This window comes from Meriones unguiculatus, chromosome 3 (genome assembly GCF_030254825.1).
Source record: "Meriones unguiculatus strain TT.TT164.6M chromosome 3, Bangor_MerUng_6.1, whole genome shotgun sequence".
Lineage (NCBI taxonomy): Eukaryota > Metazoa > Chordata > Mammalia > Rodentia > Muridae > Meriones > Meriones unguiculatus.
Window position 1 is genome coordinate 180,383,283 of NC_083351.1, and position 27,948 is coordinate 180,411,230.

The 27,948-nt window shown below is 47.5% G+C and overlaps 1 protein-coding gene across 2 annotated transcripts in view; it reads left to right on the plus strand.

The window, feature by feature from the left end:
- The first annotated feature begins 6,428 nt into the window (after nt 1–6,428).
- Nucleotides 6,429–27,948, plus strand: part of Snx30 (sorting nexin family member 30) — a 95,741-nt gene continuing 74,221 nt past the window's right edge. The window contains exon 1 of one of the 2 annotated variants that reach the window (XM_060381151.1): nt 6,429–6,830. In XM_060381151.1, the coding sequence (XP_060237134.1) occupies nt 6,675–6,830 (156 nt within the window). In that variant the 5' untranslated portion in view covers nt 6,429–6,674. The remainder of the gene's footprint in view (nt 6,831–27,948) is intronic. The other variant, XM_060381150.1, reaches the window with a different exon arrangement.

Consider the following 27,948-nt stretch of genomic DNA (forward strand, 5'->3'; position numbering starts at 1 on the left):
GGCTCCTTAGCTGTGACAAACAAGTCACACTGATGACAGAGACGCTGACCACAGGAGACAGCGAGTGGGGCATGGGCACAGACTCTGTGTGCCGACTTTGCAGCTTTGCTGGATATGTAAAAAGCATTCTAAAGTAAAAGCTTTAAACGAGGAGGAGGAGCGGCTCACTTACAACTGCCAGCCACATCCTTCCTGAGGGAACCTAGCTAAGCCAAAAAAGCACCAGCCCTCAGAAATAGAGTCGATGTGTCTATAACCCGCTGCTTAATTTGAGCAAATTATAGGATGGTCAGGAAGGAATTTCGAGGAATCCTTTCTCAACCCCTACTGCCAGCACCACAGCTAGCTCAGAGGCACACCCTGTGACCACGGATTATAACTGCCCAGCTTGCCCCAGGACCACGGCAGCATTCAGGGGTGCCAGTGCCCATCCAGCTGCTACTGCTCTTAGTACTTGAGCCCTGGCTCTTTTTTAAAAAAAAATATTTATTTATTATTTATAGTGTTCTGTCTGCATGTATGCCTGCACCAGATCTTAGTATAAATGGTTATGAGCCACCATGTGGGTGCTTGGAATTGCACTCAGGACCTTTGGAAGAACACCCAGTGCTCTTAACCTCTGAGTCATCTCTCCAGCCCACCATGACTCTTTTTTGACATTCCTTTTACCCCTGCCTTGCTTGTTCTCCTAGCCCAAGTCCTCCTGGGATATAAGTGGAAAAGGTAAACACTTGAAGCTTCTCCATATACTATCAACAGCTGTATTGTCAATAATAAAGAAGATCCTTTCCAGAATGGGAAACATATGGGAGTTATATAGGTATGAGTAGCTGAAGAGACATCTCAGAGGGTAAAGGTGCTTGCCACCAAGGCCTAAGGGCCTGAGTTTGATCCCATGTGCTGGTAGCCAGAGCTTTCTTCCTTCAGCAAGACTTCACTACCTCTGAAAACAACGCCACCAACTAGGGACCAAGTATTCAAATATCTGAGCCTAAAACTCCTGCGTAATTAATTACCTCATGTGTTTATGTGGGAAGTCCTGCCTTATCCAGTCACTTTGCTAAGTCACTGGGCAACTATTTGTGAGCAAAGAATCACCGATAAGCATTTCCTGATGTGTTTCCCAATACTTGTTAGCTCCGTGTCTTCTCCAGCCCAGGTCTATGCTGAGTAGACACAGTTAAGGAGCACACATTCATGCCTACCTTACTCTCAGCCAACACTTGCTTGAGAAGAAGCTGGGCACCAGATATTCTTCGGTTTTCTATGGGCAGTGGAGGGCCCATCTACCAAGAGTCTATGGCCCAGGTCTAGAAAATATCCTTTCCTTTGTGATCTACTTCCTAGCCTGAGGTGTGAAATGAGTCAACTCACAGTCTACTTCATTTAAATGTTTCTTCTTCTTCTTCTTCTTTTTTTTTTTTTTTGTTTGTTTGTTTGTTTGCTCTTTTGAGACAGGGCTTCTCTGGCTGTCCTGGAACCCGTCCTATATAAACCAGGCTGGCCTTGAACTAATAGAGATCCACCTGCCTTTGCCTCCAGAGTGCTGGGATTAAAGGCATGTGCCACCACCACATGGCTTCTTCTAAATTAAACACCGAAGAAATGTTCCAACAAAACAAACCACCAGGAAAACAAGCTGGACTAGTTTCAGGGGGTGGGGGGCTGGAGATGTAACTCAGCCGGTAGAGAGCTTGCCTAGTGTGCAGGAAGCCGCCTGCTCAATATCCAGCTCCACTTAAGCCTACACCTGTAATCCCAGCAGGGAGGTTGAGGCAAGAGGATCAGAAGTTCTTGGTTAGACAGCAAATTTGAGTCCATCCTGGAACGCTTATAGATCCTGCCTCAAAAAAGGGGAGTGGAAGGAGCTGAGAGGATGGCTCAGGGGGTAAGAACACTTGTTGTGCCAGTGTGAGGACCTGGGTTCAAAGCCCAAGCCCCCATATTAAAGCGGGGCCACGAGTGCCTACAAGCCCAGAGCTGGGTATGGGGAGGACAGATGGATCCTAGGAGCATGCTGACCAGCTAGCCTGGCTGAAATGGCGAGCTTTGGGATCGGTGAGACACCAGTCTCAAGAGAGCAGGGTGGAGCGTGATAGAGGAAGACACCTGTTATCCTCTTTCGGCTTCCGTGTGCACGCACATGGGTACACATACACCTGCAAACAAGAGAAGGGGGATTCTAGCTCCCGCCCCACCCTGTGCTCATGTGTAGGTGTGCATGTGTGGGAGCAGGAGCTGGACCTACGTTGGGTGTTAGTCTACAAGTACTTCTACATCTTCATCATCGTCATCATCATCACCATGATCGTTGGAGAAGGATCTCCCCTTCAACCCGGAGCTCGGGGTTTGGTTAGCATGGCTGGACAGTGAGCCTCCAGGAGCCTCTTGTTTTTCCCTCTCTGGTGTTGTACCTGACTTATTTTTTTCCCTCAAGATTTATTTATTTTTATTTGTATGGGTGTGAGTGTCTGGTACTGATAAAGACTAGAAGAGAGCACAGATCCCTTAGAACTGGAGATAAAGGCTGTTGTGACCTTCCATGTAGATATGGGAATCAAACCAGGGTTCTTTGCAATAGCAGCAAGTGCTCTTAACCACTGAGCCATCTCTCCAGCTCCTACATCTGGCTTTCTTTGGGACGGTTGGATCTGAACACAGGCCTTTAAATTTGCACAGCAAACACTTTTACCCACCCTACCACAGAATGCTTTGATATGGTAAAATGATCCCATTTACACCAAAACTTATCTGCTGCCATTGAAACACAATCTAATTTCTTGTTTGCAAAACTCTTCAGATTCTGGCTTCAAGAGGATTTGCTTTTTTTTTTTTTTCCCCTGGGACATCACTGGCTGAATTAAACTGTCCATACAAAATGTTCTCTGTTGGGGTTATTCCTGCTCAACTGGGTACCCCTCCGTTTTTTGAGAGGGCCCTCTGTGGTGTGTTACATGTCACTCCGAGTGTTCCCTGAACGCTTCCTTTGTCCTCAGCAGCTATCCACTTCAGAAGCAGTGGTGTTATTGTGAGGCAGGCTTTGGGATGCCATATAGAAGAAAGCTATGATTGTATGACAAGCCAGAGTGGGATAAGCAGCTAATACAAACACCAAGAGTGCCTGAGCACACGCTGTACTAAGGGAGAAAATGGGACGGTGCCTTGCTGGCACTGCTTTGTATCTGAGGACTGTGCACTCCCAGGCAGCCCAGGCAGAGCTGCCCAGGGTGACAGGGCCCTATCTCCTGAGAGGCCCCAGGCTAAGTGCCCGCCTTCCTTGAGGATGGGGAAGGGCCCATGCAACTGGGTCTTGCTCCAAAGGTAGAGAGTTTATTTTGGGCCAAATATGTTTGGCCATGACCCAAGGAACATGGGTTGAGGGTACTTTTAATGACATGTTCTACTGTAGAAGTTCATACATGATTTTCTTTTGAGACAGAATTTCACTATGTAGCACTGGCTGGCCTGGAGCTCATGTCTGTAGACCAAGCTGGCCTCCTAGAAAGCTGCTCCCCAGTGCTGGAATTATAGGCATGTGCCACTGCAGCCAGACTTAAGTGAGTTTTTATAGTCACAGAACAACAACAAAAAAGTGATAAATATATACATTTACCAAATATGTTGGTGGGGGCACCAGCTAGGCAGGCTATAGCAAAGTGGGGACATCTCTGCTATAGGCCTCAGGTGCTCTCTGATGATGTTTTCTCAGTTTTTGGGTTGGTAGAAGCTAGTGGTTTGGTGAGTTAATACATCCTAAAGATTTTACTTGCTAGTCAAAAGGAAGTTAGGTCAGATAGAGGTTAGTAGCAAATGACATTAGAAAGAAAGAAAGAAACAGGGTTTCTCTGTGTAGCCCTGGCTGCCCTAGAACTCTTCGTAGACCAGGCTGGCCTTGAACTCAGACATCCAACTGCCTCTTCTGGGATTAAAGTCATGTGCCACCACACCCAGCAATAAATGGCCATCTGCAACATTCCAACACCGCAAAGTTATAATCATTCAGTCTGTGGAATCTTCAACAGAGACGGGCTTTTCCAGGGAAGGGCAGTTCTCAAGATGGTTGGGGATTGTAGAGACATTGGAGGCATCCCACAAATTCCCATGTCTTTCTCAGAACTCAGCCCTAGATATCCAAGTCTCCCTCTATACATTCCAACCAACTCCACAGCCTTTTGTGCTGATAAACTTGACTCTTCAGCACCATGTTGCTCTAGACAGAGTCATTTGCTCTGGGATTTGGGTTATTTCAGGAACTATTCCTTACCACAAGAGGCACTGAAATGAAACAGGAAACTGGACAGGAACAGGCAAGCCTCAGCTGCAAATGAATGCTGTAACTTTCCACAAAAGAATGTTTCCCATAGTTCACTTTCTCTAGTTTTGAGACTACCACCCCTTGAATCATTGTGGCCATATGCCTCTGACTGACCAGTAAAGTAAATAAGGAAACTTTCATATGGCCCTTTAGGAACTCTGGCTCTCTCTCTCTCTCTCTCTCTCTCTCTCTCTCTCTCTCTCTCCTCCTCCTCCTCCTCTTCCTCCCCTTCCTCTGTGGGGAGGCATACAGAAGGGTAGTTCTTACTCAAACCAAGGAAATGGAGTTTGGAATACATCATATAATTATGGATATTCTGTGGTTGTTGTTTCATAAGCATAGTAGAAAAAAAACCTGAGGGAAAAGGAAGGGAATTAATATTTAGGGAGCTCTTAACATTCAGCAAGGACCATCTAACTCCCACAGCTGTCTCATGTATTACTCTCTCTGTGTCCCTCTCTGTCTTTGGTAGACTAGGAAACAGCTTTATTTTATTGTGCTCACATGTGTGAGGTCAGAGGGACAGCTTTTGGGGAGTTTGCTCTTTCATTTCACCTCACTGAGGCTGTTTCTTATGTTCTGTTGAGGCTGCAGCACTTGGGAGCAGCCCAGTGGGCTTCTGGGGGATGCTGTCTTCCATCTCACCATAGGAGTGCTGGGATCAAAGAATGGCACCACATCTGGCTTTTCATGTGGGTTCTAGGGACTAAACTCAGGTTCTCAGGCATGGGTGGCAAGTTCTTTTACCTACTGAGTCATGTAATTTGCTCTTTTATGGCATTTTCTTTTGAGATTTATTTGCTTACTTTTATTTATGGGTGTTGTTGAATCTAGGTCCCCTATACGAGCAGCCAGTGTTCTTAACCACTGAGCCATCTCTCCAGCCCCACTTCTGTGAAATCCTAAGAGCTCCATTATGCTGGTTGTTAAAATAAATAACAACATTCAAGAAGAAGATACGCCAGGTATCCACAGATCAGTCATTTTTAGTTATAGTTGTATTGCCTGTTTTAATGAAGATAATAGGTGTGTAGCTGCTTCAGGCAGCTCCTTAATATAAATGAAGTGACAAATTTGCCCAACACAGAGGATCAGACCCCAAGCTCTCACAGGAGACAGATGCAGCATTTAAAATTGCTGTGAGCGTTCTTTCACTATTTTCCCTGATAAAGGTAGAAGGCTCTGAAGGAGATAAAAGACAATAGCTACAGTACTAAGGGTTCAACTCTTTGGACCATGCCAGAAGGGGGCCACTGAAGTTAAATGAGACTCTGGTAGTTATTTTGGGTTGGTTTCAATTCTGCATTCTTCATTTTTTGTTTCTGGAGAAAGTGTGGCAGTGAGAGCGCTTTGTGAATGCCAGTAGCAAGACCTGTCAGCATTTTTAAACAGGCAAACTGGTCAAACCTAAGAAGTTTGGGGACTGGAAATGTGTTACCTCACAGTGAGCCACACAGATGACACTCTAACTTGGCCTTCGAAACAGAAGCTCCAATGTCAGGTAAGTGGAGAAAGGGACGAATGTATACTTTAAAGAGTTGTAAATAAAGCCTTGACTGTCTCCCCCATGCCATTAAAAAAAGCCATGAATCCAGCTAGGCCCTAGGCCAGGATAGGAGCCATCAATGCAAAAATTTAACTGGAACCTCATGGTTCTTGCAGAAGACTGGTTGGCATAGTGTATGCGTAAGGGCCGTAAATCATTTGTAGTACACGCTATTTACGGATGCTCAACGCTTCTGAGGTTTCATCTTACTTAAACTCAGCTTAGCTGCAGAAGCCAGACGGTATGGGGAGGTCAGCGTGGATCTGAAGACAGCCTACACTGCCTCTTTAAATGTCCTTCTCCTTTCTCTACTCGATGTTCTGTAGCTCCTCTGAGCCACGTAACCCTTTACGTTACGGAGATACGCTTCACGTTTCTATTTTGGCTTCTTTGGGCGCATGCAGTGAGGCTGGAAGACCCTCATTTACTGGCGCGCCTTCTGCCCTCTTAGCCTTCAGAGCCCTGCACAGCTGCCCGCGGGCGCACTTCCTGCCGGGAGGAGGGCGGGGCGGGCCGCCTCCGCCCTCAAGCCCCGCCCCGCCCTCCCCTCCCTGCGGGCAGAGGCTCCGCGGGGGCGGGGCCGGGAGCCGTGGGCGGCGTGGCGCTGCTGGCTGGGCGCAGGGCCCGAGCCGCGGGGGATCGCCGGGGCTTGGCGCGCGGAACTCCGGTGTGTCGCTCGGGGAAGCTCAGGCTCACCGGCCAGAGGGGCCTCGGGCGGCGGCGGCCCTCACCGGCTAGTGCAGGGCCTCGGGCCGAGTAGGGCCGAGCGCTGCGGGAGGAAGCGGCGGCGGCGGGTCCCGAGCTCTGCGCGCCATGGCGGGCGGGCCCCCCAAGGCCCTGCCGTCCACGGGGCCCCACTCCTTGCGCGACATGCCGCACCCGCTGGCTGGCTCCAGCAGCGAGGAGGCCGTGGGAGGCGACAGCACGCCCAGCCCGGACCTGCTGATGGCCCGCAGCTTCGGTGACAAGGTGGGGCGCTCGGGGCTGGGGACTCCTGGGGCGGAGCGGGGAAGGATGATGGATCTAGGGCCACCCCTGGCACTGGGCCGCGCTCATCCTGGCTCCTTCCCGGGGGTTAGGCGTGCTCTGGCCCCTACAGCCCTTGGCCAAAGCGTGTCCTCTCACTGCTCCCGCGGGGTCGCAGCCTGAGTGGCCAGAGGGCATGTGTTTCCTTGGCTGAGACTGACCCGGAGCGCGGGTGACAGCCGGTGGGGAGGGGTTCAGGTTGCAGCCTGCAAGTGGGGGTCCGGGGCGTGTGCTGCGGTAATTGGCCTCCGTGTCCAGAAAGGAGGTCCCTCACCCCTCTAGGTGCATTCCTTGAAAAGGAGCTGCGGAATAGGACTAACTTGTTGGCGCCTCCAGTTTCTCAGGACTGCAAAAAAAAAAAGCAGGAGTTAATGGCTAATGGCTTTCCGGGGTGGGACTGTGCAGCATTTCACAGTCTTCTCCCTAGTCGGTCATGTGGGGAGTGATCTTTGTTTAGGTTTGCTGTTTGCCCCGAGGAGTCACCTGACTCCGACCTCAGCGGCGGCTGGAGGAGAGTTTAGCTGTGGTTTTCTGTCCAGGGCTTCATTCACCTCCTGTAGCGGACCACATTGATTAGATTTGGCAGTAGCTGGTTTTGTGGTTGAAGGAAAAAAAGCTTGCCCTTTGACCTTCTTTGTGCAGGGGAAGGCTCTTGGTCATTGAGCTGTACTATCCTCCTGCTGCTTTGAGAGTAAAGTCCAGTAAGGAAGAGGAAGAGGCAGCATCTCCCTCGACCCCACCGCTATTTTTCAGCAGTGACCAGGATTTTGAGCAGTGACTGTATCTTCGCCCCTCCTGACACTTAGTCATGACTGAGTTGTAGCCATTCCTGTAGTTCTTAGTACTTGAGATCAGGGTTTCTTCCTAAATGAGTTTTCCCCTTTCCTCGACATTAATGGAATTAATGTAATCAGGAACTTAACTTTTCTTTTTCCCTCAGACGGGAGGGTATATGTGAGGATGACAATGCCGTGGGAGAGTGTGACTTTCTGCCCCGAGCCCTCAGAGTGACCAGGGAGAGATATTAATTAATTAAAGCATAAGCTAATGAAATTGATGGATTGAACAGCTCAAAATATGTTCTTGCATGTACATCTGAACTTCTGTGGTTATTGCTTTTTATAGATTTTAGACTATATGAAAACAGGGAGGTTGCAAACCCTTTGCTTATGTTTGACATTCAGAAAGTTATTGTTGAATGCCTGAATGATAATTTGTTTTTTTTTTTTTTATTAGTTGAGAAATTGATTTTTTTTTTTTTGGTTTTTCGATACAGGAGAAATTGATTTTTAATGGATGTAGAATGAGAACTAAGGTCAAGCCTTTAATTGCTGTCTTGGTTGTACATAGGAAATTGAATTATTTCCTTACTGCTGTGTAACAAATTACCCCAGAATTTAGCAACCTGAAAATCCTGTCTATGGGTCAGGAACCTGGGCGCTCTGAGTCAGCCATTAGGAGGCTGCCCTCATCTGAAGCTGGATTGGGAGGGCCCTCAGCTCACTCACGTGGCTCTTCACAGTCCAGAGTAACTGGGTTCTTCCAGAGAAAGTGATCCAGGACAGCCCACGACTCCAGCCAGCCCTGTATAAACCGACCCTCGTGGTGACGTGCCTCTGCTGTATTGTGGCAGTTATAGAGGGACGCTGGTATAATGCAGGAGGAGGGTGTGGATCCTGCAGAATCTTAGGAAATGGAGACCACTGTGACCAGCTTGGAGGCTGGCTTCTATGGAGTCTCTGTGCCTGTTGCTGGGAATTGAACCCATGGCAAGTGCTCTTCCACTAAGCTATCCCTTGCCTCACATACAGCCATTTAAAATATTTGTTTATGATCTGCTGCTGGATAGTTAACCCAGAAGTGCAGCCATTTTACTATAAAAACTGGGAAGGTCAGTGCTCTGTCCCACTAAGCTCTGGTTGGGGGCAGGAAGCGAGCCCTTGTCTAATTATGGATGGTTTCCTCCACAGGATCTGTTCTTGAAGGCACTATTATTAATTATTCAATATTTAATAAGCGTCCTAACAACTGCGGGGAGCATCCAAATGACACAAATCTCAAGGGTCCCATTTACAGTCAGTCACTTTTCCTTAGAGGCTAAGCATTGTAGTTTCTTTCTGATTGGGAGTAGAAGTCTCTTATCTTGGCATACATGTGTTCTCATACATTTTAAAAAGAGATTTAGTGTGTGTGTGTGTGTGTGTGCGCGCGCGTGTATGCGCGAGCGCGAGCGCACAGGTCTTTCCACCCCCCCCACCCCCCCCGCCAGAGGCCAGAAGAGGGTTTTTGGTTACGGGCTCTGTGAGCCTCCTGACATGGGCGCTGGTAGCAGAATTCAGTTCCTCTGGAACAGTAGGAAGTACTCTTAACTGCTGAGCTGACTCTCCAACCCCTCCCAAATATTTGTAAAGAGAAGCAGCAAACCCCTGAAATACGGAAGGGAAGCTTCCCTCTGTTTTACCTTGTTTGGGTAGCATGAGTGTTGTCGGAGGGCAGGAGGTAAAGTCAGGTGCTGTGATCAGTCTTTTTTGTTTGTTTGTTTTTGTTTTTGTTTGTTTTTTGAGACAGGGTTTCTCTGGGTAGCCTTGACTGTTCTAGATTGTCTTTGTAGACCAGGCTGGCCTCGAACTCACAGAGATCCGCCTGCCTCTGCCTCCCGAGTGCTGGGAAAAGGACACTGGGGTTTTCATCCTGGATGACAAGGATTTCAGGTTGGTTTTGGGTAAAGGGCATTGAAGGTTTTGGCAGGCTGAAGGTAGTGTTAGGTTATTGCCCAGAGGGGACTTGCTTTCTCTGGGTGATGATGGTGTCATCAAAGTGTAGTTTATAGTTCCGAATGGCTTTTTGGTTCTGGGGTAGGAAAGTCGAATGTGCTGGGTGCTCTATCTGTCGCCTTCTCTTGTGGTTCAATGTGAAGAACTCTTGTCTACCAAGGGCTGGATACGTGTATTCTTCCCGTGCTAGCTCAACCCACTAGGCACTTCATTTGTCTTTCCAACAAAATGTAAATAAAACCACTTGACCCGTCTCTCTTCCTTTTTACATTTGTCCACATATTCTGAGCAGTGTCTTCTGTGACTCAGCCTCTGACTTGGTTGGGTATTCATTCTAAAACTAAATACATGACCCCTTTCAACCCCCAGTTGAAACCCGCCACACATCCTCACGCTTTTTACCACCTGCCTCCTCACCATTCCTGCCATCAGGGTGTCTCTTTCTTTTACATTTCATCCATCGAATGTGGGAATCTAGATCCTCCCCTTTCATCTTTGATAGCTTTTTTTTTTTTTTTTAAACTTTAACCTTTAAACCTGATGCTATATAATAAATTCAGGACCATACAGCCAGGAGACCCTATCCTAAAAACAAACAAACAAACAAAAAACCCAATCAATAATGATGATAATAATAATAATTAGGTATTTTAAATAAAGCTAACTAATATAGTGGATCAAATAAGCAATTCTCAGCTCAGCAGCATGGGAGTGCAGCTTTGCCTTCTTCCTGCTTATGACCCTGGAATGTCCACACGGCGGTGGCAGTCAGAGTGAAGGCTTGCTAGTGTTCCCAGGGGTCTTTCCAGGCCAACCTTCCCTGCCATTGGCCTCCAGGCTGTTCCCGGACTCATCTTCCTTTCTTCAGGCCTCTGCTCCGTTGCGCCCTCCACCTGACATTTGCTGCAGACTTCCATTTGCCACTTCCCTCGTTTCCATACGTCTATTCAAGTCTCCGGTTCTCAGCAAGGCCTGCCCACATCCTGTTCCCAGCAGCCAGTGGTTTTGAGTCCCCTTCCCACCCTGCTTTCTTCTTCCCAGAGCATCTGCTGCACACTGCAAACTCGGAGAATGGGGTCTTGCTGGTTTAGTGAGTAATCCTGGGTTCCTAGAACAGTGCTTGACACACTGAAATATTGTCTGAATGAACAAAAAGAGTGGAGTTTTCCTCCAAAGGGGCTGAGTGGGCATGCTCTCCACCGGTTGAGGCCTGGCCTAACATGTCACAGGTTGGAGTTCAATCCCCAGCACAGCATGAACAGGGCGTGATGGTAGTATACTCCTGTAGCATCCACACTGGGAGTGGAGGCAGAAGAGTCAGGAGTTTAAGATCATCCTTAGCTATATATAGAGTTCAAGGCCAGCCTGTTTTGAAACAAACAAACAAACAAACAAAAAAAATGGAGTGGGGGTTGGGGAGAAGTGCCTGCTGTGAAAGCATGAGAACTTGAATTTGGGCCTCCTGCATCCACAGAAAGCATAATTGCACACATCAATAACTGTGGGAGCAGGACAGAAGGCTCTTTAGGACAGACAAATAGTCAGCCAGCCTAGATGAACCCAGCCTAGATGAACCGGTGAACTCCAGGTCCAGCAAGAGACTCTATCTCAATAAGTTGGAGTTTGCTGGATATGATGGTGCATACTTTTAATCCCAGCACTCTGGAGGTAAGACTGGATCTCTGAGCTAGAGGTCAGATTGAGGACACCTGCTGTTGACCTCTGACATCCACAATCCTTGCACACACAGATATATAGACATGTAAATATATCATGATATCATCTCATGTTTTTTTTTTAAACACAGAGTCTTGCTATGTTAATCTGGCTGGCTGGCCTTGAACTCCTTGCCTCAGCCTGCTAGTGTTGGGATTAAAGGTGTGGATCACGATGCCTGGCTATTATTATTATTATTATTAGCCTTTTGCTGTCTGGTGTGTGTGTGTGCAAGCTTGTGCGCATGGGAGTCAAAGAACAGCTTTTGTGAGCCCCCTTTCCCCTGCCTTGTTGAGGCAGGGTTTCTTGTTTCTGTGGTGCTACTTAATCCAGGCTGGCGGCCTGTGAGCTTCTAGGCCCTTCTCCTGTCAGGTGGAGTGCTTCGCCTATAGCTGGACAACATCAGGCATTCTTACGTGGGCTTCTGAGGATGAAATTTAGGTTGTCAGCTTTCATGGCAAGTGCTTTTACTGTGGAGCCATTTTGTCAACCTCTAGTTAGGATTCTTTTAAAAGGACAGAAAACTGAAAGAGCAGGCTGGTCATAGGAAAACATATAAGCTTCAATATTGCAAAGACTCAGATATTTTGGGTTCAGGAGTGGCTAGGATTGGTGATGATGGTGTTGAGAATCTGTTACTTGCAACAAGCAGGAACGCTACCTCTTCCTGATAGTTTGGACAAAGCTCTGGCTTGGTTGGAATTGGGTCAGACACCCACACCTGTGTTTGTGACTGATCAGCCCGAGCTAGAATTCCTTACCTTTGGCTTGAGGGACTTTTAAAAGTGGAATACACAAATAAAATGTATCTAAAAATGTGCCCATAGAAAGTGAAGAGTAAGACATTATTTTTGTCAGTTAAGGAATAGAATCAACACACGTTAAGGCATGGACCATTGCTAATGTTTTGGAAGCCCCTCCACGTTCAGGCGGGAAGGGAATGGCTTCCAAAGTAAATGGGATGGGAGAACAGCTCTGTGAAGCACTCACCATTGTACAGGAGATGCTGCTCTTGAATTCCTAGTGAGACAGAGAGAGAGGGGATGGGAGGGAGGCAGGAAGGGGGGGAGGGAAGAAGGAGGGAGGAGAAAATAGTAAAAGCAGAGGTAAGAGTGTGTGTTGGGCAAGCAAGAGTATTCACGGGAAATACTCCAGTACTCTGTCGTGTGTGTGTGTGTGTGTGTGTGTGTGTGTGTGTGTATGTGTGTGTATGTATGTATGTGTGTGTCTATGCATGCGTATGCGCGCGCGTGTCTTCTTCAGTCACACTCTACCTTTTTTTGTTTTGTTTTTGCCAGACAGTGGTGACACACCCTTTAATCCCAGGATTTAGGCAGTAGTCTAAGACTGTCAGATGTCTGTGAGTTTGAGGACAGCCTGGTCTACAGAATGAGTTCTGGGGCAGCCAGGGCTACATGAGTAACCCATCTCAAAAAAACAAAAAACGAAAAACAAAAAAAAGAAAAGTAAAGAGATAGGGTCTCACTATGTAGGTCAGGTTGTCCTGTAACTTTTGATGTAAACCAGGCTGGCCTTGAACTCACAGAAATCACCTGACTCTGCCTCCCAAGTGCAGGGATTAAAGACCTGTGCTACCACGCCTGGACCACCCCTGGCCTCTGTGTATTTAATAATTAAAATTATTTTATTTTATTTTACATGTGTGTATATTTTGCCCGCTTGTATGTCTATACTGTGTGTGTGCCTGGTACCAGTGGAGGCTGGAAGAGGGTGTTGTATTCCCTGGGACTGGATTTATAGACAGTTGTGAGCTGCCATGTAGGTGCTGGAAGTTGAACCTGGGTCCTCTGGAAGAGCAGCCAGTGCTCTTCACCACTGAGACATCACTCCACTCTCTTAACAATTATTTTAATTAATCTCTTATTTTTCTTATCTACCTTATGGTCCTGCACTTCATTGATGTAGTTAGACTGACTGGCCAGTGAGGACCCTGCCCTACTGTTGGTGACGTTGGATCACTCCAGCGTTGGGATGCCAGTTGGATTATGTTTTAGGTAGACAGGGAACAGTCAAAGGTGGGAGACACACACTGTAAAAAGCCGATCACAGCGAAGCAAACTAACTTAGATTGATGTAGTGTCTTGGCTGCAGTGAATGATGTTGCAGTAAACAGGGAGTGAGTGAGCACAAGAATCATTTTTGGTGACAGGTTTTTGACGTACAGCCCTGGCTGTGCTGGAACTGTAGACCAGGCTGTCTTCAAACTCATGGACATCTCCCTGCCTCTACCTCCCAAGCGCTGGCATTAAAGGCATTTGGTATCATATCAGGTTTTAGTTATTCTAGGATCTGGAAGCTGGAAGGTCAGCTAGTCAGGAGTGCAAAGAGTGGCAGAGACAATGGAGGCCTGCCTCTACATGGTGGGAGGAGAGATATCTTCAGAGCGGTCCTCTGACCTCCACGTGTCCACCACGGAACACACACAGTAACAACAACAACATTAAATGTTACAACATTCCTGTAATATAGCCAAAATTTAGACTTAGAAATGGAGGCATTTTAACATTAAGAAGTTTGTCCCAGGCCACAGAGCTTAGCAGTTAAGCCCTTGCCACATTGACTGTAGCCAGTTATCTGTTGACATGTCTCTTTCTCACTGGACAATGGACGCTTGAGGCAGACCTTTGCTTACCTTTGTCTACGCCGGTAGCACTAGCACAGAGCAGGCATGTGGCTCAAGAGATAAGGGTTCGAAAGTACCGGCACTCTGCTAAACAAATGGGTCACATGCTTTCCGTCCTCCATCTGTGTCAGTGCTCAAACAGAACCCCTGAAACCTTTTCTGAATATCCCTAGCTCCCCACTCTGCCCATCTACATACACAGGAGAACACACAAATGACATTAGTTCTTGTTGGCTGTTTTGGTGGTCAAAATGAAGGACTCAGCCCTCTACTGTCTGTAATTAGCAAGCTTCAACGCTTAGAAACCACAGGTGTTCCTTAGCCAAGCTGATGGCTATGTGCTAATTTTGCTTTGAGAATCCTCCCTGATCATGATGGTGTCCTGCCTTCCCTTTATTGTCAACATCCTCTGAGTTTAAGCTTTTCTTCTTTTTCTTGCTATGAAGTACTTGCTGTGTAGCCCAAGCTAACCTAGAACTCCCTGCAACACTTTTGTCTAAGTTCTGAACTCAGCTTCTTCATCCTGCACTCTCAGTTCTAATCAGACCTACAGGCCCGGCTCATCTGGAGTGAAGAGTCTCCAGGGCAGCGGTCATTTGAGCGGCTTTTCAGTGGCGTGCTTTGGACAACTTCTGTCCTGAAATAACTCATTAGCAAAGCATTCTGGCCTTCTGAACATACTAGCACCCTTGCTTTCCATCTGAATCTGTCTGAGAAGGTGCAGATCATCTTCAGTGCCTCAGAGGCCAGTCCCTATGCCACCACCTAGACTCAGCTGAATACTTCCGAATCCTCCCTCCTCAGGCAACAACTTCAGTCTCTGCCAGACTGACCTTTCACTGCCAGACAGATTCTCTCACTCAAGAACCCTGAAAAAAACAAAAGAAGAAAAGCTAACGTCCATATCACTGCTCTGGGAGGTCCTTTCCTACCCATGTCCTCTCTTACCATTCTCCCCCTTAAGATGCTCAAAGTCCATTTGCATGTTTCTGACTCTTAATCATCTCCTACAAGCATAGTTTTCCCCATGTAGGGAGCTTTGCTTAAGCTACTCCCTCAGATGGCGCTTTCCTCACTGAAGTTGAATTCCTGAAAGCCTCCTTAAGCCTCAAGGACAAGATGAACACATAGCCCCTGCCACCCAAGCCCACTCACAAACACAAATACTTCAATAATGGGACTGACCAATAAGACGCACACACTGCCTTTTTGACACTTTCCAAATTTTCTTTTTTGTTGTTGTTGTTGTTGTTTGTTTGTTTTTTTCAAGACAGGGTTTTTCTGAGTTCCTGGCTGCCCTGGAACTCACTCTGTAGACCAGGCTGGCCTAGAACTCAGAGATCTGCTTGCCTCAGCCTTCCCAGTGCTAGGATTAAAGGCATGCACTACAATTGCCTGGCTTCACTTCATTTTCTTTCTTTCTTTCTTTTTTTTTCTTTTTTTTTTTTTACGCTTCATATTTTAAGGTGATTTTTTTCCCCAAAGTTTTATGTAAAGCAGTATCAACAGAAGTATCAATTCTGGCTTCTATAACCAGAATTCATGCTAGCTGCTGACCAAGCTGGCTCCAGAATTCAAATATCTTGTCCCTTTTTTTCTTAATTTACTTACCTCTGACTTTATTTTGAGTAGGGTTTCACTTTGTAGCTTTATCTGTCCTAGAACTCACTTTGTAGATCAGTCTGCCTCCAGAAATGTTGGTATTAAAGGTGTGTGCCAACTATACCTGGCTCTGACTTCATTCTTAAGCAGGCACTCTGTGCATTATGAGAAACAGTTGCTCTCAACCTAATAGAAAGTATTTTCCTCAGCAGCTAACAAATCTCAGGAAAGACTGGTGGGCCCAGGTCACCTGCCCACTAAGGACTGTATTTTGGTAGTAGAAGACATTGATGAGAGACCAGAGTACAGGATGAAAACGGGGCAGGTCTGTCTCTTTCCCCTGCCCTCCTTCTGCTCTTCTTTAGAGGGCAGCTGGCCAGTCTGATTGGTACTCTGGGAGGAACAGCCCTGCTGCCCAGCTAGAGTCCACGGAAGTGACTGGTTACTAAGGTCAACTTCTCCACTGGCGCTCCAGTCCTGAGGCTTATGGGCGCTTCAGCTACTGCTGCTCTTGATGACCTCACCACATCCTGCCTGGCTGCTCAGGTTTCTCATCACCTAGGCAACTAATTCTTGTACTACAGTCCCTCAGATTGAAGTACCATTAGTGGTTTCCGTTTTCCAGCTGGACCACAGCTGATATAGAAGTTAGAATGTACAAGAATGTAGAAAGGAGGCATGGAGGAACACATCAAGGGTTAAGAAGAGCTGCCTTATGACGCTATGAAGTCCTTGCTCTCACCTCGGAATGGAGGCCACAGGAGAGGGAGCATCAAGACCATGCTAGTGCAGCTGAGACTCAGAACAGCTCCTGGCTCCAGACCACAGTCACACAGGGAGCCACGGGCACGCCGTAGGGCACAAGGGCTCTCGGGTGCTACCTGCAAAGGGCCAGGTGAGATACGGAACGGGAAGCATTCACTGGATTTAGCAATAAGGAAGTCCTGGAGGACCCCGAATAGCGAAGTCAGAAACCAGATAACAGGAGGCCGAGGAGTGAGCCTAAGGTTACAGTTAGAGCAGGCAGCGTACCTTCCTTCTAAACACGATTGCAAAAAACAGTAACAAAAAATAAATATGGATATTCACACAGGCATAAACATTAAGTATGAGAGGGAGGGAAAGACCACCGCAGAAAAATGGTCTAGGGAGGGAAAGACCACCGCAGAAAAATGGTCTAGGGAGGGAAAGACCACCACAGAAAAATGGTCTAGGGAGGGAAAGACCACCACAGAAAAATGGTCTTGACCCTTACTTTGAGCATGTTCAGGTGTAAATGGAATGAGCCAGTTGGGAGTGTCTGCGGCCAGCTTTGTGTCACTGCAGTGAAGTTCCGGGAGACGACTCATTTTATCCGAAAGATTTAAGCTTTGAGTGTAGGCCACTGGTCGAGTGCATGCTTGTACCTGCAAAGCTCTGGGGGATCAGTGACTATCACACACTCTGAGGGTTTGGAGGTTCAAGGGTGCAACGCTTCTTTCAGCTTAGTGGGCAGAGCTCAGCACAGATTTGGGCTCCACAATCTTTTCCAAAGGCAGGAGTCTTCCTCGTCACCCAGCCTTTACAGTTCTTGCCATCTCACACTGTTACCAGCCTGGAGCCCCATCTCAACACCTGAACTTTGGAAGTTGGGGAGACACAAATTGTATTCAGACCGTGGGAGAGGGAGACCCAGGTGAGGAAGAAAATCTCTCCAGGAGTGGACTGTACCCAGGATTGGCCATATCAACTCCTACTAAGACAGGACAAAAAAGAAGGGTTACAAATTCAGGCTGCGTACTATTGAGAAGCGTTCTGTCCTGTGGCCTCTGAAGTGTAGTTGAGGTCATCGGTTGGGATCAGTAAGGTCACTATAGAAAATGCACGGAGGGAGTCCCCGCAAGCCATCATGTGTTCCGCCTGGGCCTGCCCTCCCCTCCGAGGCCTGTCACAAAAGCACAGCTTTGCTGGCCAGAAGCCAAGTATGTTTTTTTCCTGGCACCTTGAGCTTCTTATTCGGTCTGTAAAGCACCCTTTTCTACCATGTGGCTGCTCTCCACATGTGGCTGATGTCCAGACTGGCTTACATGGAGTGGCTTTTTTGATTTTTCTCTCTCTGCTCCGTTCTTCCCCTCCCAGCAGCGGCTGAGATTTACAGCTTGCCTGTTCTGTAGGTTTTTCTCTTAAACTGTTAATAAAATTGACTCAGGGCTTTAAAGAAAAAAAAAAAAAAAGGAAAGAAAGCAAACAGTACTTTCCTAAATACTTAAAAATGGAGTTGCCGGATGACTCAGCTGTCCCCTTTCTACACAGATGCCATGCAAAGCGAATGAAAGCACTCCCTCTAAGCACCGGTGCTTCCATGCAAAGCGAATGAAGCTTACCCCCCCCACCCCAAGATACCTGCATTTGGGCTACAAAAATGGCCCAGCGCTTAGGAGCATTTTCTCTTGCAGAAGACCCAGGTTGGGTGGTGCACAACGGTCTGTACTCATTGTTCCGGGCTCTGACGCCCTCTTTTGACCTTCAAGTCTACAATATGTGCTTGAGGCACATCCGCACATGCAAAGATTGGGAGGCTTTGAGTTTGACCCAGTCTGGTCCACACAGCGAATTCCAGGCCGGCCAGGGCTGCACAGTGAGACCCTGTCTGCCAGCCAGCAAGCAAGCAAGCAAGCAAGGAAGGAAGGGAAGGAAGACAGACAGATGGAACATTTCAGAAGTGAAACCAGTACTGCGCGACAAGCTGAGGAGAATATGTTACCAAATGAGTTTCCCCGAGCATAGCTGGACCTTTACCTCACACCAGGAGCCCCTACAAGGGAAAGGATGAGGCTGTCATTAGCCACTGGCCGAAGGCTGCTTGCTTGGTTTGAGCGTTAATTAACAGTGATCTTCATACTGCCTAGTGGGGAGACAGGGCGGGTTCAGCTGGGGAAACAGGCTGAGAAACACAGGGCCTGGGGTTGGTAGTTAGACCAGAGGGTGCTGAAGTGGTCAAAACGTGGGGTGTACTGCCGGGCACTGACAGCACCCGCTATAGTTACTATGAAGTTTATGTATAAGAGGCTGTGCCTCTGCCAAAGGGGCTAACTTCTGAGTCAGAGAATGAAGTAGGTGATTTCTTAATGGACAGAAATAGGAAACTCAGCCCACCTCCGTTCCCCCCCCCCAAAAAAAAAGTTCCAAATGTAAATGTGCAGGCGCTAAGTGTGAGCTGTGAAATGCTGTGGAAGGGCGGTGGTGGTGAGCCTGGAGAGGCAGGTGGGCGCGCAGTTACTGAGATCTGTAGTGGCAAAGCAAGCAGTCAGGCCAGTCAAGTGGGAGGACAGAGAGGAGCAGGGCCGTTTGTGGTTTAAGCAAGGTCCTGGTGATTGAGCCCCTGGCCTGGGCCTGTCATGTCGAGCCTAGAGCTGGGGAATGCTGGAGCAGTTCCACAAGGCTCCACTCACCAGGCTGAGTGTGCTGGGCAGTCCTGTTTGCTGATAATAGGAATCCAGTCCCCCTTAAGCAGAAGTGGGGGTGGGATCATGTTGACGGTTTCATCTGGAAACTCTGAATGACACTGAGGATGGTTACAGTTGCAGACTTCCAGGTGGGCACGTGGCAACTGTTGCAGCCCACAGGCCCCGCTGGACAGCCTGAGTGAATGGGGAAATGTCAAGGCTGCCTCACTGGGGTCACATGCCAGGTCGAGTGGACCTTGAGAGTCAGACACTGATTGGCTTGGCTTGGACGAGATCTGAGCGCATGGTTGGTGTTATTTTCATAGCTGGGTCCTCGAAGTTGGACAGAAGGTGGTGGAAGAATTTGATGAAACACAGGTCATAAATGAAAGCATAGGCTTTCTAAAGCATAAATGGTTTTTGGTTTTTTGAAGCAGTATTTCTCTGATTAACAGCCCTGGCTGTTATAGTAGCAGTCCTGGAAATCTCCTTGTAGACCAGTCTGGCCTTGAACTCACAAAGATTTGACTGCCTCTGCTTCCAGAATGCTGGGATCAAAGTGTGCACCATCATACCCTATGGCATAAATTATTTTTAAAAAGTTATATATTCTTATGCTACAGAATTCATCCATTTGTGTATGTACATATGTATGTACATATGTATGTATTTATTTATTGAGACAGGATCTTCCTATGTGGACCAGGCTATCCTCAAATTCACAGGCATCCACTTGCCTCAATGCCTAGAGTACTGGGATTAAAGGCTTATACCACCATGCCTAATTATTTTTATAAACAAATAAGATTTATTTATATTGGTGAGTATACGAGTGTGTCTGGGTTGGGTAGGAGCACATTCATGAAGGCGCCCATGGAGCTCAGCAGAGGGCACGGAATCCTTTGGAGCTGGAGTCACAGCCAGCTGGGAGCCGTCAACAGTGCCGAAGCTCAGGTCTTCTTAAGAGCACGCACTGCTTTTAACCCCCAAGCCGTCTCTCCAGGATCTAACTCATTCCTTATATATTTTCAGTCGCATTTTGCATGTTTGCAGGCTCTCCTTGAAATTTTTGGGTCCAAGTGATCTTCTTGCTTCAGCTTCCCTGGTATTTTGTACGGGACACATGACCCTGTGCCTGGCCACAGAAAAAGAACTTTTAAAAAGTATACACCATGGTAGTTTTTAGATGAGATTACTACCTGACTCTAAAACATTTTCACTTCCCCAGAAGACTGCTGGGCCCGTGCACAGGCATTTTCTGTTCCCAGCCCCTAGCCCCTAGCACCTACTGGTTCTGAGACTGTAGGTTTGCTACACAGGCAATTCGTGTCAGTAGAACCATCGGGTAGGTGGCCTTTGTGTCAAGCTTCTGTCACTTTGATGCTTCAAAGGTCATTCGTGTTGAGTGCATCAGCACTGGGGTCCGCTGCTCTGCCCCCCAAGCCTTGCTGGTCTGACTGCCATGTAACTGTATTTAAGATGCGCAGCTCCGACGTGGTGCTCAGGCATCATGAAATAACCACCACTGCCAAGCTATTTAAATATCCATCACTTTATGCGTGGTTGCCTTTTTTTTTTTTTTTTCCAGTAATGGGTGAGAACTTTGAGTTTTCAGCAAATTTCAAGTATTCAATACATTATTCCTAACTGTAATCACCACGTCGCATGTCAGGTCTCTAAAGTTATTCACTTTGTAAGGCGGCTTTAGACTTTTGTCTGATGCTTTCCCTTTCCCCTCAGCTCCTCTACCCCTGGCCTTGCTCTGTTATTTTATGTGAGGAATACTCATTTTATTAATATGTCCATTTTTTATCCTTTCATCAGTTAATTAGGTTGTTTTCTAGGTCTTTGCCCCCTTTTCTTCCCCAAAGCCTAGCAAATATAACCTATGTAATTTTCTATAATAGCTTTGATGTTCGAGGTCAACAGTCACTTTAACTAATTAATTCATTTTTAAAAACTATACTAGGAACTGAACACATGCCCTCACCATGCTTAGGTAATTGCTCCAGGCTTCGAGCCAATCTCCAAACTTTTTTTTTTTTTTTTTTACAAAAATGAGGTATTTTTTTTTTTAAGATTTATTTATTATGCATACAATGTTCTGTCTGCAAGAGGGCACCAGATATCATTATAGATGGTTGTGAGCCACCATGTGGTTGCTGGGAATTGAACTCAGGACCTCTAGAAGAGCAGTCAGTGCTCTTAACCTCTGAGCCATCTCTCCAGCCCTTTTTTTTTTTTTTACAAAAATGGGGTATTTTTTTTAAGATTTATTTATTATGCATCTCCAAACTTTTTAAATTTCTTTTTTTTTTAAGATTTATTTATTTATTTTATGTATATGAGTGCTCTGACTTCATATAGACCTGCATGCCAGAAGAGGGCATCAGATCCCAGTATAGATGGTTGTGAGCTACCACGTAGTTGCTGGGAATTGAACTCAGGACCACTGGAAGAGCAGACAGTGCTCTTAACCACTAAGCCATCTCTGCAGCTCCCCTTTTTAAAATTTCAGGACCAACTCTGACTAAGTTACCTAGGACTCGCCAGGCTGACCATGAACTTGGCAGTTCTTTGGCCTTAGCCTCTGCTGTAGCTGGGATTACAGGGTTGTACCAGCAACTTCCGTTCCAGTGCACAACAGGATAGTTTCCAGGGCCTTCCTTGGCTTTCTCTCCATTTTCAGACACTTTTCACACACAGTTCGACTGTGAAATATGTTCGCATCGTTGTGTGGCTCTGCAGAACATTGATAAGGAGCAACTGTACTTATTAAATGACAGCTCTCACACCCTTCCTTTGCTGTCCCCCGATAACCATATTCTTTTTGTTTTTGAGAGGCTCCCTTGGGAGCCTCTGGGGGCAGGGGATCAGTCAGTAGTTTTCTCTTTGCAGCTTATTTTATGTAGCATTATGCCTTCAAGGATCGTCCATGTTTGTAACATGGCAAGACTTTCTTTTGTTAAGGCTGAATAGTTTTTGTTGGAATAGCCGCTGTGACTTTCATTATCCATTAAGGGACGTTGGGTGGCTTTTGCCTCTTGACTGTTTTGAAAATGCTACACGTAGTGGGTTGGAGAGATGGCCCAGTGGTCACCAGCACCCACATGGAGGCCCACAGTGTCTGTAACTCCAGTCCCAGCGAGCTTGCCCTGCTGCCGTCAGCACTTCTGTGGAGAAACTGTAGCACCGTTTTCTGTGCCATCTGCCTAGGCAAACCGTGGGCACTCCGTGATTTTCTGTCAGCAGTTGTGAAGGGCAGGCCAGCTTCTTATCAGCTCCTCAGAGACTTGTACAGGCCCACCGGGTGCTGTGTCTGAGGATTCAGGGAGGTGATCTCAGGATAGCTACTCAAACTGAGGAAGGTCAGATGAAAAGTGCCGAATGAGCTGATATTGTAATGCACACAGTGCATGGGGGTAGGGGACAGGGTTTTTGTTTCCTCATATTCTTTTCCTCTTTCCCTTTTCCCCTCCTTTTCTCTTTGCCTTCCCCCTCACGAGGGGGAAGAAGAGTGCGTGCAGCTCCTCAAATGTTGCACTCAGGAGCCACCCACTTGGTGTTTGAGACTGTCCCTCACTGGTCGCTAGGCTCTTCCTGCCTCCACGTCTTCTTCCTGGGTACAAGCCTGTGGCCCCAGTGCCCAGCTTTTCGACATGAGCCCTGAGGATCGGACTCAGGCCCATATGATTGCATGGCAAGCACTTTACTGCTGAGCTAACTCCCCAACCCCTGGATTTTAGATTTTTCTAATCCAATCTGTGTTCATTTCCAGCCTATCAACGTTTAACTGTAGTTTTTAAAAATTTATTTATTTTTATTGGTGTTTCGTCTATATGTCTATATGATGGTGTTGGACACTGGAGTTACAGTTGTGACCGGCCGTGTGGGTGCTGGGAATTGAACCCACATGCTCTGGAAGAGCAGTTAGCACTCGTTTGTGAGGCACGGTACACAATTCAAATGTATGCCTTCTCTTTTGAAAATATCAAACATGGAGGCTGGAGAGATGGCTCAGCTGTTCTGAGCCCTGGCTGCTCTTCTAGAGATCTGGGTTTAATTCCCCGCATCACGTGGTGGCTAGCAAGCTTCTGTAACTCCAGTTCCAGGGGATCTGTTGCCCTCTCATGGCTTCTGCATGCCAGGCATGTGCGTGATACACATACATGTGCAGGAGGCAATGCATCCGCACACATATAAAAGTTCAGGAATTAACTGTGTTGGGGTGGTAACAACAAGGCAGCAAGCTCAGCATTGGAACGCTTCTGAACATAGGGTCCTGTACAGGTGCCCAGATGGCACATTCTTAACACAGGTCCATGTGTCTTTGAGGTCGCTGGCTCTCAGGTCCAGTTAAGACCATCAGGAATCTGTGTTGTGCTCTAGGTCTGTCCCGTTTCCATCCTGTGTGTGTGTGTGAGGAAGACAGCTGAGCTCCCCAGGATCTGCTTTCCCAGCTTTGGTTGACAGTGAGGGTCACAGATCCACTGTAGCATTCCCTCTGTAGAAGAACAGTCCAGTCTGTCCGAGGCCGAGCCTTCCGTGGTTAGTGTGTGTTTGGTGGGCCTTTATTTCCCTAGCCTTGCTTCTGCTCGTCCCTTTAGTTCCTGTCTCGTCCTGGCAAGGGCTATCCAAGCTGGCAAGGATCTCCAGTGTATGCTCTCTCATTCCTCTCCCTGTCTCCCAGAGATCACAGTAACGTAGCACCAGTAGCCACTGCTGGTACTTGTGGAGCCCAAGGTTTGGACAGTGCTCTCTGGTGTTATTTCAGTAAAGTACCCCTCCCTCCCTGGACACGGCCACTATCCCATTCCTCTCTGACAACCAGAAAAGCAAGCAAGCAGAGGTGGAGAAACATGTTCAGAGCTGAAAGAGGGTGAGGCTGGGATTTGAACTTGGATCTGTTCAGCTCAGGTCCTTCAGCAGTGCCATACAGCACAGCCCCGAGTTAACCATGTTGCATTTCACATGTAGTGCATGATCTTCAGATAACTGATCCCTCCTCCTCCTCCTGCGTCTTACCTGCGTCGATTCCCTCCTCTCAGTTTCTGGCTTTTTTGGGCTTTAAACGCAGTGTCCCTCTCTGCCTTGTTTCTAAGGCCGCCTTATGGTGCCATCGCTGTGAGCTCCGTGGATGAGTGGTCTCAGTGTACTTTTTCCATCTGTCTCACCATCTGTTTCCTTCTGATTCAGTGTCACACCTGTCATACCCGCATTGCCCAGGTCCTGCCCCGTCACGTCAGTCTGGCTCAGGAGGTCCAGTCCTTATTCTCCTCTGTAGAACCTGGGCTACCAGAGCCGAGGAGCTGTGGACATCATTTCTCATTCCCCAGGGTCTTTCTTAGTCAAGGAAGCTGATCTCTCAGACCATAGTTACCCAGGTGGCTCATGGCCAAGCTGGCGTTAGGATCTTCACAGCCATTTTCTCCATCTAATGCTTGATACTTGCTGAGTGAACTGACTCTTTCCATGTTTGGCCTTTTTCCTTCTAAGCCCTGTGGACCCAGCCTGGTTCCTCCCTTTATCCATTCCGTCTAGACGCCTCTGGATGGCTTCCACACCGCAGAACTGCTTAGGATTCTCACGGCTGCATCTCTGGCTCAGCTTTCAGAGTTCTGAATGCTTCCCACCTCTCGTGACCTTTAGTCACCTGTGTAAGAGTATTTCAAGCCCCTTTCCCTTCTCCCACAGTCTCCTTCCTTCCCAGGCTTTACTGTTCCTTCATGCCTGTCTTCATTTCCATTGTTACTGCCAACATCCACATCAGGGCTCTGGCTGTTTTATTCAGCCAGGCAGGCCCCTCATATTCTGAACGCTAGCCGAATTCTGAGTTCCTCAAGGAGTGGCTTGAGTGTTCATTCCTACCTGTGTAGACATTGTTTATTCAGTAATGATCTTTTAGCCAGCCTGGCTTTCTCTGGTCAGGGACCAATTTATTTTTCTTGTCCCTTCCTAACAAATTATGCTGCTGCCAACTATTTTCCTCCTGAGCTGCCTGGCATGGTGTGTGAATTCTTGTTTCCAAGAATATGACAGTAGAGTCACAGGAATATGGCTTCAGCCCATCTCAGCGTGTGGTAGGATTGCTGTTGACTGCAAGGAATGAATGGACACTGCATGAAGGGTTTTGCCCTAAGACCTCGTACTGCAAGCAGCCTGTAAACCGGACCGGGACATCCCCGGGGTGGGGTGTTGTTGGAAGGGGAACCCTCAAATCTCGGGTGAGCGCCAGAGCCGCAGGGTCTGTGCCTCGACTGCTCTCCCGAGTGAGTTGTGTGCATTTCAAAATGTGAATGGGATGCTGAGTATGGTGGCACACATCTGTGGTCACGGGAGACAGGCAGGAAGAGAGGAGGCAGGAGGACACCTCGCGGGTTAGCATGGAGAAGGAGCCGCGTGGGCTGGGAGGTGCAGCCAAGGATGGCGTGGATGGAGAAAACAGCAAGATAAGAAATGTAAACAAATGTCTTGGGCTTATGGATGACAGGCAGCCCAGATAGGAATGGTTAAGGCGGATGTCATTGGATGGGGGCTGGGTGATGGATGGTGAGGTTCCTGAGACATCCTGGGTGAAATATCTGCCTGGCTCGAGGTAAATAAGACAATTATCAAATCTAACAGGTGTCTGTGTCTTATTAATTGCAATAGCGGGTTAAATAATCATAAGGCAATAATTATAAGGCAAACACTAATAATAGACATTCTGTAGACTGACACCCATTTATTGCCAACAGCACAGCACCTTTCTGCAGTGTCCCACCTGGTCGGGATGATTGCTGGCTCAGGGGTCTGTGCTGGACACTGTCTTTCCATGGACTGCCTAGAAGCCATGTAACTCCTCAGTTCAGCTCTTGTTTTACTGAAGATGGCCCCAGATAGGCAGGCAGTTTTCTCCTTCTGGAGGGAGGAGTTTATTTCTGTTACAGTCTGGAGGGTCAGACTCCTTGAGGGCAGAGAGTGGGGAACAGGTGGAGCCGTGGCGGGCAGCCGTGGCGGCTGGAACAGGTGCTCGGGTCCTCCGCTGCTGAGTGTGAAGGAGAGCTGGAAGCAGAGCGGACTCTTCAAGCTCCCAAAGCCGCCTCCAGGGACGCATCACCTCCTACACCTCCCCTAACAGCCCTACCAACTGGGGACCAAGTGTTCAAACTTGGAGGCTTTTTTTTCTTTTTTTTTTTTAGATTTATTTATTTATTATTTATACAGTATTTTGTCTGCATGTATCCCTGCACGCCAGAAGAGGGCACCAGATCTCACTATAGATGGTTGTGAGCCACCATGTGGTTTCTGGGAATTGAACTCAGGACCTTTGGAAGAACAGTCGGTGCTCTTAACCTCTGAGCCATCTGTCCATCCCTGGAAGCATTCTTTTTCCAACTGCTACAGGCCTCAAAGTGCAAGGGTAGTGATGCTGGCAGTTTTTTTATTTAAGTAGATTTATTTATTTTATTATGTATATGTTGTTCTGTGTGCACCAGCTCTCATTATAGATGGTTGTGAGCCACTATGTGGTTGCTGGGAATTGAACTCAGGACCTTTGGAAGAGCAGCCAGTGCTCTTAACCCCAGAGCCATCTCTCCAGCCCCCAGTGCTGGCAGTTTTATTAGAGTATATTGTTGTAATTGCTTCCTTTTAATTAGTGATTATTAATCTCTAGCTGTGCTCTATTTACAGATTAAACTGCCATACTTGTGTCTGCGTAGGGAAACCACTCATAGGTCTCAGCCCTGGCTGCCCTTTCAGCACTTGCTGGGGGCTTCCTTAGAATGTCCATCTCGGGGGTAGGGGCAGCCGCCGTGCTGTGCTAGAGCCCGCTTTACTCCAGTTTCTCCCTTTCCACACGACTTTGTATTGTTTAACAACTCTTATGCCAGCAGATATCTTGCTTAATACTTGTCTCTTCATTGCTATAAACTGCTTGAGGGAAAGAGCTTTCCTGGTCAGTTTATTGATGTAATTTCAATGCGTCAACAAGCCAAAGCTGGTACGGGCACACACGTTTGTTGATTCAGTAAAGGAGCATGTGCTGAGTGATGTCCCTATAAAGATATTTGTTTCAATGTTTACTAGCACAGCAAAAGGCCTGAGCAGCATCATTTGGCAACTGGTTTTGTTTCCCAGGCTGGCCTGGAAATTGGCACAGGATGGCTTTGAGTTCACAGCCACCTCTTGCCTCAGCCTCCTAAGTGATAGGATTACAGGCACAAACAACCAGGCAGGACCTGGTTCATGGGAGAATAGAACCCATGAATGAGGCAGACTGAGGTCTCAAGGAGGAGCCAGCTTTACTCAGAGCCTCAGACAGTTTATACTCTGAGGTTTAAGAACGGTCACATGGGTGAAATTCTTATGAGTTTATAATCACAAGGACAAGCTACATGTGGCAAAAATATGTTTTTCCGCAGAGGCTTATAAAGGATAGTTCACTTACATGAATAACAACAGCAAGCAAAAATGAGTAACCTGAGGTAGAGTCACTCCTATCCAGTACACATGGTGGGAGCACAAAAACCACATTCCACGAACGATTCTGTTTTGAAGAAACCGAAGCCGTGAGCACCCAGAATTCCCCCTTTCCTGGACTGTTAAAGTCTTGCTACTTCAGGATGAGGACGTGTGTTTGGCTCCCCAGCACCCATGTGAGAACTGGTGGCACTTCTGCAACCCCAGCTCTCTGCCATTGCAGACAGGAGGCTCCCAGGAGGTCCCTGGTCAGCAGCCTAGCCCAAATGGCTCGCACCAGGTTCCTCGAGAAATCCTGTCTTAACAACGAGGTGGAAAGTTGAGTTTTCTTAGCTCATGCTGCCACCAAATTCTCTCTCCCGGTGTGCTGGGAGACCTAGCCTGTGATTTTGGGTGTAGGAGAAGGGTTTTGAACAACTCCGAGCTTATCTTTGTAG